Here is a 12320-nt window from a genome sequence, read left to right as displayed (position 1 = left end):
TGCTGGACTTGTGGGCAGAAAGGGCATGTAGCTGCTATGTGCCGAGGCAGAAGAGGTGGCAGTGCACGTAGGGAGGTGATGATGATGAGCTGTGTTACACCACCAGCAGGAAACCAGTCGACGACGACACAGGAAGGATCAAGTTTGTTTTCCCCTCATACATACTTCAGGCGGGTATGTATCGAGTGATCATACTGGTAGATCAGTTGTAGTGCTCAGAGATAGTGGAGCAGCCCAGTCCCTGATCGTGAAGAGCTCGTTACCCGAGGGAGTAAGTGTGGACGGGAGACAACAGGTTGTCCTGGTTGGGTTTCCTAGGACGCAGTATATCGCCCCCTTAGTGCTGGTACATCTCGACTCGCCTTACTTCAGCAGTACATGTGCGTTGGCAGTAGTCGATACCCTCCCTGTGGCTGGGATTGACGTGGTACTAGCCAACGACTTGGTATCGGATTGGAGCACCAATCATCCCAAGGTCGTGGACGAGTCAGCCAGAACAGCAAGGTCTGAGGTAACAGGCAGTGGTAATGTCCAGGTAAAGACAGACCCGGATTTGAGTAAGTTTAATTTGTCCTCTCACCCGCAGATCGACAGTGTTCTAGCAGTGTCTCCTGATTTTTCTATCGACAAGGAACATGAGGTTACGATGGCAGAAGTACCTGAGCAAGAAGAGAGGCCTTGTGTGCAGGCACCCACGGATACCAACGAGTCTGGAGCGAAGGCGGATGTGTACTTGCGGTATGGCATTGTACAGCGTTCATTGAACCGGCCAGAGATTCCCCAGACGTCAGAGGTATGTGAGGTGTGTTTGAAAGGTCTAGTGCCCTCTTTGGTCCAAACCAGGCTAGTGGATATAGCCGGTTATGGACATGACAGGCTCGGGAAGCTTATCCCTCAATTGGCCCCATGTTTCTTAGCGATATTTTGTTTGATTCTCGTGTGTGTCCTCAGTAAGGATCAGTAGACGACCCGAAGGATGATGGCTCCCTTGAACATCGTGGAGAGATCCCAGGGATTAGAGACGTGCACTATGAGTGTTGCAGTCGAAGAAGGGACCTGGAAGGTGATGGTTGATACAGGAGGTACGAGAGATGATAATGTGAGTGACTGTTTCCGACAGGTTGACACCCCCCGCGTGACTGCTGAGCCTCAATGCAGCGTTATGTGGAACGTTGGTCGACCTGACGGTGGCAGAGCGAATGCCATCTGTGACGTACGAACAGCCCCGTTGGGACTAGGTGTGGACCTAGTAGAGTATGCTGTAAGTACTGTTTTAACCGCTGTCGCTGTCACTCTGAATTATCAGACCCCTGTATTCCAGGTGCCCGACTCCCTGAAGGACCGCCGGATCGGTACCAGAAATGCCGTCTGTGTCCAGCCATCATCGGTGCCACGACATAGGGAAGTGTCGAGTCGCCCCAGATCGTGTCCACACCGATCCTTGCTTGAGAGATGTGAGATGATGCCCCTGCTTGACATCGCAGTGGAGACGTGGAAAATAACGTCAGGCAGGTCATCGCCTGCCATTTTCAAGGTCCCTTTGTGCCAGGGTTTTTCCTCAGTACAGTTCTGTGGACGAGACAGCCTCGCCGTTCCAGTATATAAAGCATGTGAGTCCATTTGGAGTTGTGTCGCCGTACTAATTTGGTTTGTGTTTCTTTTTATAGAACCCCAAACCAAATTCTTTTTGGTGGGGAGGTGTTACGAACCCGGATCCAGCGTCCGAGCCCGGAGCAGTGACGACCGCGCCATCTGTGGGTCAGCTCCCGAAACCCCCTCCAAACGGACGACGACACCTGGTGAGGACGGCGTGTACTGGCCTCGTGGGCCAGTTTCCAGTCCTGTTCAGCGCTCAACACAGCCGTTGCTGACCTCTGGTGAGGTGGTGCTCAGACACCAGCGCCATCTATGGAGTGGATAGGTGGGCGTTTGTGTCTGAGCCTGTAAGTGAGGTGCCTTAGTGTGTCCCAGTTATTGATGACGTGTCTGCTTACAGAGTCGCCCTGGGACTGCTGTGATGGAAGTTGGGTCAGTCTACCCAAGGCAGCCGTCTCCATACCTTGTGCTTTGCTGCAGCAGCTGTGAAGTCGTCCCCCGGAAGAACACTGTGGTGTTACCCTGCCAGTGGAGTGGCAGTAGAAGGATTACCCGGGACCGACTGCTGGAGACGTTTATCCACTGGGGTATTGAGGACAGGAGAGTGATTTGTGGTATCACACGAGGCTCCTGTCTAGGGCGTTACCCTTATATCGTTCGTGGAGTGGCCTGACCAGCCTTGCTGATCCGGAACCTGCCAGCAGACCTGCTGAACGTGTGGTTGACGGCCTCCACGGCGGTGCCTCCAGTGGACCTGTGTTTTGGCTGACCTGTGGCCAGGGTAGGCTCAATTTCTCAGAGAATTCGTTGTGAGGCCACGAAGAAGCACCGAGGATTTAGCACCGAGAGCCTGTGTCCAGAGTCTTCAGCAGAAGACTACAGTGTATTTCCCCTGTAAATAAGTGTTTATACCCCTCCCCCTGTGCACTCTTTTATATATTATTTATTTGGTGATGGTATCAATTATAGTCTTAAGTTCTTAACTTTCTTTCCCTACCCCCTTTAAGTTACTTGCATCACGGATCACATCCCTTGAAATCCACTACTGGCTTGGGGTCGGATACAACTTCCTCTAACAACATCAGAGTAAGAACCCCGTTGCGTCCCAAGAGGGCCGTAACAGGTTCTTTAAATTATTTGTTAACCACTTTGGGTCATTAGTATTCGATCTATTCAATTTGTATGGTATACTACGTTCCTGTGCTTTGTTTAAAATATTCTTAAATAAGTTATATATTGAATCCACATCGAAATCCCCTTTAAGTCACCTATCGCTGGGTTCATGTCTCGCTCCAAGACCGGCCCACACCCCATATCCAAGACTTTCCAATCTATTTGACCCAAAAAATTTCTTAGGCTATTAAAATCAGCTTTTCGAAAATCTGGTACTCTAACAGAATTTCCTCCTACAGGTCTATTCCATTCTATGCTAAATCTGATTACTTTGTAATCACTGTACCCTAGCTCACTCCCTATTTCGATGTCATTTCGATGTCAGCAGCACCAGTAACAGAAACAACCTCTGCACAATTACAAGTAACAATAGCACTATCAGTAACAACAGCAGCACTAGTAAAAGTAACAACAGCAGCACCAGTAACAGTAACAATAGTAACACTATTAACAGTAACAACAGCACCACCAGTAATATTAAAAAGTACCAGTAACAGTAACAACAGAAGTCCCAGTAACAATAAAACAGCAGCACCAACAACAGTAACACCAACAACAGAAAAAATAACAACAGCACCACCACCAATATTAACAACATCAGCACCAGTAACAGTAAAAACAGCAGCACCAGTATCAGTATCAACAGTAGCCCTAGTAACAGTAACAGCAGGAGCAACAGTAATAATAGTAGCAACATTAACAATAACAGGACCAGTAACAGTAATAATAGCAGTACCAGTAACAGTAATAACAGCAGCACCAATACCAGTAACAACAGCTGCACCAACAACAGTAACTACAGCAAAACCATCAACAGTAACAACAGCAGCACTATCAGCAGTTACAACAGCAGCACCAGGAACAGTAACATCAGCATCACCAGCAGCATTAACAACAGCATCACCAGCAGCAGTAACAACAGCAGCATCAGGAACATTAACAAAAGGAGCACCAGTAACAGTAACTACAGCAGCAGCACCATTACAAGTCACAGTAACAACAGCAGAACCAATAACAGGGACAATATCAGCACCAGAAACAGTAACAAAAAGCAGAACCAGTAACTGTAACAACATCAGCACCAGTAACAGTAAAAACAGCAGCACCAGTAACAGTAACAATAGCAGCACAAGCAACAGTAACAACAGCAGCAGCACCATGTAAAGTAACAACAGCAGCAGGACCATGTAAAGTAACAACAGCAGCACCATGCATTGAAACAACAGCATCACCAGTAACAGTAACAACAGCAGCACAAATAACAGTAACAACAGCAGCGACATTTAAAGTAACAACAGCAGCACCATTAACAGTAGCAACAACAGAACCAATAACAGTACCATCATCAGTATCAGCAACAGTAACAACAGCAGAGCAATAAACAGTAACAACAGCTGCATCAGAATCAACAACAACAGCAGCATCAGCAACAGTAACTAACAGCAGCATAAGCGAGAGTAAGAACAGCAGTATCAGCAATAGCAACAACAGCAGCACTGATAACAGTAACAACAACAGCAATAATAACAGTAACAACAGCTGCACCAGCAACAGCAGCACCAGCAACTGTAACAACAGCAGCACCAGTAACAGTAACAACTGCTGCACAAGTAATAATAAAAATAGCAGTATTAGTAACAGCAACAACAGCAGGACCAGGTTCTGTAACAACAGCAGCACCAGTAACAGTAACAACTATAACAAAAGTAACAGCAACAACAGCAGTAACAGTAACAACAGCAGCACCAGTAACAGTACCAACAGCGGCACCATTAACAGTAACAACAGCAGCACCAGTAACAGTAACAACAACATCACTAGTAACAGTTATAACACCAGCACAAGTAACAGTAACAACAGCAGCACTAGTAATGGTAATAACAGCAGCGCCAGTAACAGTAAGAACTGCAGCAGCACCATGAATTGTAACAAAAGCAGAACCAATAATATTAACAACATCAGCGCCTGCAACAGTAACAACAGCAGCACCAGCAACAGAAACAACAGCAGCACCAGTAACAACAGTATCACCAGTAGTAGTAACAATATCAACACCAGTAACAGTAACGAAAGCAACACCAGTAAAAGTAAAAACAGCATCACCAGTAACAGCAACAACAGCTGCACCATAAACAGTAGCAATTGAAGCACCAGCATCAAAAGCAGTAACAGTAACAACAGCAGTACCAGTAACATTAACAACAGCAGCACCAGCAACAGTAATAACATCAGCACCAGTAACAGTAACTGCAGTATCACTAGTAAAAGTAACAACATCAGCACCAGCAACAGTAAAAACAACAGAATTAGTAACAGTAATAACAGCAGCATCTGCAAAAGTAACAACAACAGCGTCACCAACAGTAAGAACAGCAGCATCAGCCACAATAAGAACAGCAGCATCAGCAACAGCAACAATAGCAGCACCTGTAACAATAACAACAGCAGCACCAGTAACAGTAACAACAGCATCACAAGTAACACTAACAAAATCAGCACCAGTAACAACAGCAGCACCGGTAATAGTAACAACAGCATGACCAGTAAAAGTAACAATATCAGCACCAGCAACAGTAACAACAGCAGCACCTATAACATTAAAAACAGCATCACCAGTAACAGTAAGAACAACAGGATCAGTAACAGTAACGATAGCATCATCAGTAACACTAACAAAATATACTCCAGTAACAGTAACAACAGCAGCACCAGTAACAGCAACAACAGCAAACCCAGTAAGAGTAACAACAACAGTAACAACAGCAGCAACAGCACCAGTAACAACAACAGCACCAGTAACAACAGCAGTGCCAGCAGCGGTATCAACAGCATCAACAGCAGCAGTAATAACAGCAGACACCAGTAACTGTAATATCAGAATAAGCAGTAACAGTTACTACATAGGCACCAGCAAAAGAAACAACAGCAGAACCTTAACAGTAACAACAGCCGCATGAGCAAAAGAAACAACAGCACCATCAGCAACAGTAGCAAAAACAGAATCTTAACAGTAACAAAAGGCGCATCACAAGAGTAACAACAGCAGCTCCAGTAACAGTAACAATAGCAGCACCAGTAACAGTAACAACATCAGAACCAGTGACAGTAACAACATCAGCACCAGCAACAGAAACAACATCAGAACTAGTAATAGTAACAACAACAGCAGCATCAGCAACAACAACAACAGGAGCATCAGCAAAAGTAGCAACCAAAGCATCAGCAACAGTAACAACATCAGCATAATCAACAGTAAAAACAGCAGCATCAGTAACAGCAACAAACGCATCATCAGCAACAGTAACAAAAGCAGCAGCAGTAACAGTAACAACAGCAGCACCATATAAAGTAACAACAGCTGCACTAGCAACAGTAACAAATGCGACACCAGTTACAGTAAAAAGCAGCAGAACCAGTAACAGTAGGAACAAGCAGAACCAGTAACAATAACATGAACAGAACCAATAACAGTAACAGCAGCACCAGTAACGGTAACAACAGCAGGACAAGTAACAGTAATAGCAGGAGCACCAGCAACAGTAAGAATTGCAGTACCAGAAACAGTAATAACAGTAGCAACAGAAACAATAACCCTAGCAGAACCAGAAATAGTAATAACAGGAGCACCAGCAGCAGTATAACAGCAGTACTATTAGCAGTAACAACAGCAGCACAATCAACAATAACAACAGCAGAATAAATGACTTTAACAACATCAGCACCAATAACAATAACAACAGCAGCACCATTAGAGGTAACAACAGCAGCACCAATAAAATTAACAACAGCAGCTCCAATAAAAGTAACAACAGCCGCAACAGTAACGGTAACAACAGCAGAATCAGTAATAGTAACATCAGTAAAAACTGTAACAGTTACTACATGAGCACCAGCGACAGTAACAACAGCAGAACCTTAACTGTAACAAAATCCGCATCACAAGAGTAACAACAGCAGCATCATTAAGATAACAACAGCAGCACCAGCAACAGTAACAACAACGACACCAGTAACAGTAACAACAGCATCACCAGTAACAGTAACATCAGCACCAGAAACAGTAACAACAGCAGCACCAGTATCAGCAACAACAGCAGCACCAGAAACAGTAACAGCAGCAGCACCAGTAACAGTAACAACAGCAGTACCAGCAGCAGTAACAACAGCAGACCAAATAAAATATCAACAGCAGCCCCAGTAACAGTAACAACAGTATAAACAGTAACAGTTATTTCATCAGCACCAGGAACAGTAACAACATCAGAAACTTGACAGTAACAAAATCTGCATCCTAAGAGTAACAACAGCACGATCAGCAACAGTAACTACAACAGCACCATTAGAAGTAACAAGACCAGCAGCAGCAGGAACAGTAACAACAACGGCACCAGTAACAGTAACAACAGCAGCACAACAGCAAAGTAAAAAAAAGGTAACAACATCAGCACCAATAACAGTAAACACAGCATCATCAGAAACAGTAACAACAACAGCATTAGTAACAGTAACAACAGCAGCACCAATAACAGTAACAACAACAGCACCAATAAAAGTAACAACAGCAGCACCAGTAACAGTAACAACAGCATTACCAGTAACAACAGCATTACCAGTAACAACAGCAGCACCAATAACAGTAACAACAGCAGTACCAATAAAAGTAACAACAGCAGCACCAATAAAATTAACAACAGCAGCACCAGTAACAACAGCAGAATCATTAACAGTAACAACATCAGAACTAGTAACAGTAACAACAGCAGCATTAGCAACGGTAGGAACTTATGCTTCAGCGACAGTAAGAACAGCTGCATCAGCAACATGAACAACAGCAGCATCAGCACCGGTAAAAACAGCAGTAACAGTAACAACAGCAGCACCGATAAAAGTAACAGCAGCACCAGCAACAGTATCAAAAGCGTCACCAGTAACAGTAAAAAACAGCAGAACCAGTGACGTTAATAATAGCAGCATAAGTAACAGCAATAACAGGAGTACCAGTAACAGTAAGAAGTGCAGCACCAGCAGCAATAAGTACAGCAGCAACTTAAACAGTAACACCAGCAGCACCAGCAACAGTAATAACAAGAGCACCAGCAGCAGTACAACAGCAGCACTATTAACAGTAACAATAGCAGTACCAGTATCAGTAAGCCCAGCAGCAACAGTAACAGCAACAGATCTAGAAACAATAATAACATCAGCACTATTAACAGAAACAACAGCAGCACCATCAACAATAACAACAGCAGAACCAGTAACAGTAACAACATCAGCACCAGTAACAGTAACAATAGCATCAATAGTAATAGTAACAACAGCAGCACCAGTAACAGTAACAACATCAGCACCAGCAACAGTAATAATCGCAGCACCAGTAACAGTAACAACAGCAACACTAGAAACAATAACAACAGCAGCAGCACAGAGTAACAGTAACAACAGCATCACCTGGATCAGTAATAACAGCAGCCCCTGGAACAGTAATAACAGCAGCATCAGTAACACTAACAACAGCAACACCTGCAATAATAACAACAGCACCACAAGTAACAATAATAACAGCAGCACCAGCAACAGTAACAACAGTGGCACCAGTAACAGTAATAAAAGCAGCACGAGCAACAGTAACAACTGCAGGAAGAACCACAGTAACAACAGCAGAAACAACTACCACAGTAACAATAGCAGCACCAGCATCAGTAACAACAGCAGAAACAGCTAACACAGTAACAATAGCAGCACCAGCATCAGTAACAACAGCAGAAACAGCTACCACAGTAACAATAGCAGCACCAGCATCAGTAACAACAGCAGAAACAGCTACCACAGTAACAAAAGCAGCACTAGCAACAGTAACACCAGCAGCACAAGCAACAGTAACAACTGCAACAACAGTATCAACAGAGGGAAGGAGCAAGACTCACCCGGTACTCTCGCCGGCGACGCTGAAGGTGGACCAGAGTGCCCAGCGGTGATCATCCTGCTTATTGGTGCCTGCCACACGCATTGTCTGGGGCGCGGGCTGCGTCAGCAGATGGTAATATAGCCCCCCGTCCCTGTCACAGATGGTAATATAGCCTTCTGTCGCTGTCACAGATGGTAATATAGCCCCCCGTCCCTGTCACAGATGGTAATATAGCCCTCCGTCCCTGTCACAGATGGTAATATAGCCCCCCGTCCCTGTCACAGATGGTAATATAGCCTTCTGTCGCTGTCACAGATGGTAATATAGCCCCCCGTCCCTGTCACAGATGGTAATATAGCCCTCCGTCCCTGTCACAGATGGTAATATAGCCCCCCGTCCCTGTCACAGATGGTAATATAGCCCCCCGTCCCTGTCACAGATGGTAATATAGCCTTCTGTCGCTGTCACAGATGGTAATATAGCCCCCCGTCCCTGTCACAGATGGTAATATAGCCCTCTGTCGCTGTCACAGAGGGTAATATAGTTCTCCGTCCCTGTCACAGATAGTAATATAGCTATCAGTCCCTGTCACAGATATTAATATAGCTCTCCGTCCCTGTCACAGATAGTAATAAAGCTCTCTGTCCCTGTCAAAGATGGTAATATATTCCTCCGTCCCTGTGACAGATTTTAATATAGTTCTCCGTCCCTGTCACAGATAGTAATAAAGCTCTCTGTCCCTGTCAAAGATGGTTATATATTCCTCCGTCCCTGTGACAGATTTTAATATAGTTCTCCGTCCCTGTCACAGATGATAATATATCCCTCCATCGCTGTCAGAGATGGTAATATAGCCTTCCTTTCCTGTCAAAGATGGCATTATAGCCCTTCATCCCTGTCACAGATGTTAATATAACTCTCCGTCCTTGTAACAGATGGTAATATGGCCCTGTGTCCCTGTCATCGATGATTATGTAGCATACCGTCCCTGTTACAGATAGTAATGTATCCCTCATGGCCTGTCAAAATGGTAATAAAGCCGTGCGCCCTGTCAAAGATGAAAATATATTCTTCATTACCTGTCAATATTCTTCATTACCTGTCAAAATGGTAATATATCCTTCCTGCCCTGTCAAAGATGGTAATATATCCCTCCTGCCCTGTCAAAGATGGTGATATAGCCCCCCGTTTCTGTCACAGAAGGAAATATAGCCATAAGCCTTTGTCACAGATGGTAATATATTCTTCCCATCCTGTCAATCGTGAATGAAAGTTTTACCTCCTCCTTTCCATGCCGCTGAATAATGATCCTCTTATAACTCCTCAGGTTCGTTGGGTGGGCAACCAAGCCCCCAAGTCAGACTGTGTTGGAAGACCAGGCTCTGCAGTCCCCGCTACATTGGGCCCAGACCTAGCTCCTCCTTTGACTCTCCTGACTACTCCCTTTGGCTCCTTTCCCTCCTCTGTGGTAGGGTCGAGTCCCATGCCCCGTGTGGTGACCACCTCGTCCCATGACATGGCTCAGTCTCTCATTGTGACTACTGCAACTTTTAACTCCCTCTCTCTCTCTGGGGGTTCTCAATGCTGTCCCTGACACGGCCGCACTTGCACGATCCCTTCCCATATTAATACATACCATGCCTTGTTTGGTCCTGCTTCGTGGGCTAAATACTTTGATCTCCTCCATCTGGATTCTACACCTCCTGACGATTTATCCCTCCATAAACACCTTGTTCATTCAGTAAATGGCTCTGTTACTTTTAACCCCACCCGTCTCGGTAGACATGTCATCGCTACTCCTTCTCAGGATGCAGCTACCTGCTTAGCAGCATTGTCCTGCATTGGGGAGACCACTGTTCGGGTCTCCAAAAATGCTTAGTTAAATGCCCGTGTTGGCACTGTTCTCCTCCTTCACCATGTTGCATCTGGTGTTAGGGACCCAAAAGACTGCTACGAGGATAATAAACATATCCTTGAAGCCCAAGGCCATCCTGTCCTCCAGGTGGACACGTTCACTCAACCCCCTCGCGGTCGTCGCCATCAGCCCCTTCGAGTTGTGAAAATCACCTTCGATAGCAGGACCCTTCCGCCCTCTATCATTCTTGCTGGTGGCAAGTGCTCCTTTGAGGAGTACATCCCCACTCCTAGACTTTGTAATAAGTGATGGAAGTTGGGCATGGTGTCCTCAAATGCACATGTATTTTCTCTCTATGCTACATGTGTGGGGACGAAGGACACTCTAAGATAGAGTGTGTTCTACCTTGTTTTGTTGTTGCCGCCGGAGTCGGCTAGTTTATTGTGCACCCCATACTCATCCTGTGAGCGGTAGCGTTCTACCTCTCCCCGTCCTTCACAATTTACTCAGTCATACAACCGTTTTCAGGCCTTGGACCCGTACACACTCACTGCCTCCTTCTAGTTCCTTTGCGTTCTGTCCCGTAGGATTCTCCATCTGGAGTTTCCCCCTTTCCTACCCAGTCTGCCATGTCTCCTGTCTTCTTTTCCATCTCCCTGCGGTCCTTATTCCCGACCCTCCCCCCTGTTTCTTGACCCCACACCGCATGTCTGTCCAGGCTGTTGTCCATCATCCTCCCAGCTATCTTCATTTTGTTCTCTCAAGTTTTTCTTCTCCTATTGAGACCATTGAGTCTGTCGCCCAGTACGTTGTTGCTGGAACACCTGTCTCTTTGAGTCAGAAACATATGCCTGGCCCCTCTCCTTCCTCCTCCCCAGCAGGTAAGCAGGCATCGCTTTCTGCCTCACCCCCCACCTTTGACTATCACTTCGTCCTCTCCCATTTCAGTGGTCGGGCCCCCTGTCCCCGACATGAAGGTTTCTTTAGCCCCTAATTCCCTCTCGGTAGCTGCCCATGCTGAGGTGCACTCCCTCCTCTTGCTTTCTTGACAGCCTCTCTTGGTTGTCTCCTCCTCCTCCGGACCCCGTTCGTCCACCTCTGATCTGTCCTCCTGCTCCCTTCTCCCTTCCCTCCATTCTTACTAAGTTTACCCATGCCCCCTAATCCTGATTTTGCTGACGTTGATCCTGATCCTGATCGTGAGCTTATTTAATATACAGTGTTTTTCATTCCCTTTGTTTCTTCATTGTTCTCTGTTGCTGTCTTTTCTCATTTTGATAATGTATATTCTTCAATGTCTTATTCTTCAATTCGTGGATTTTATGCAAACTTCCAGGAACTCCAACTTCTGATTACACAGTTTTTACCACTTTGTGTTTGTCTCCAGGAGCCAATGCTTGGTGCTCGTCCTGGTCACTTTCGTGGTTATTCCTTTCTTTCCCTCCCTCCCACAGCTTTTGCAGGGGCCCATAACTCTACTGCTCTCTTGATTCGTACTGATATTCTCTTCGTCCTCCTACTTTTTCCATCGCCTATCCATTGTTCTGCTGCTCATGTTTTTGTGGGTAAATGGTATACAGTCTGTTCCATTTATCTCCCCCCTAATGTCCCACTTTCACTTCTTGATCTTTAGCACCTCTGGACTCCTTGCCAGAGTCCGTGTTCCTGTTGGGTGATTTCCACTGTCGACATACCCTCTCGGGTGATGTTCTGACAAACACCTGAGATCGTCTTCTTGAATCGTTCGTCCTCTCTTATTCCCTGTCTCTTCTGGATTCTGGTGAGCCC

At 45.7% G+C, this 12320-nt stretch overlaps 1 protein-coding gene across 1 annotated transcript in view; it reads right to left on the bottom strand.

The window, feature by feature from the left end:
* Window positions 1–8803, bottom strand: part of LOC138364943 (techylectin-like protein) — a 164411-nt gene extending 155608 nt beyond the window's left edge. The window contains exon 1 of the mRNA XM_069325026.1: window positions 8697–8803. Coding sequence (XP_069181127.1) covers window positions 8697–8779 — 83 coding nt within the window. The 5' untranslated portion in view covers window positions 8780–8803. The remainder of the gene's footprint in view (window positions 1–8696) is intronic.
* Between the last annotated feature and the right edge of the window lie 3517 nt (window positions 8804–12320).

This window comes from Procambarus clarkii, chromosome 15 (assembly GCF_040958095.1).
Source record: "Procambarus clarkii isolate CNS0578487 chromosome 15, FALCON_Pclarkii_2.0, whole genome shotgun sequence".
NCBI classification, from domain to species: Eukaryota; Metazoa; Arthropoda; class Malacostraca; order Decapoda; family Cambaridae; genus Procambarus; species Procambarus clarkii.
The sequence above is the reverse complement of the archived record's forward strand: the minus strand, read 5'-3'. Positions and strand labels throughout refer to the sequence as shown.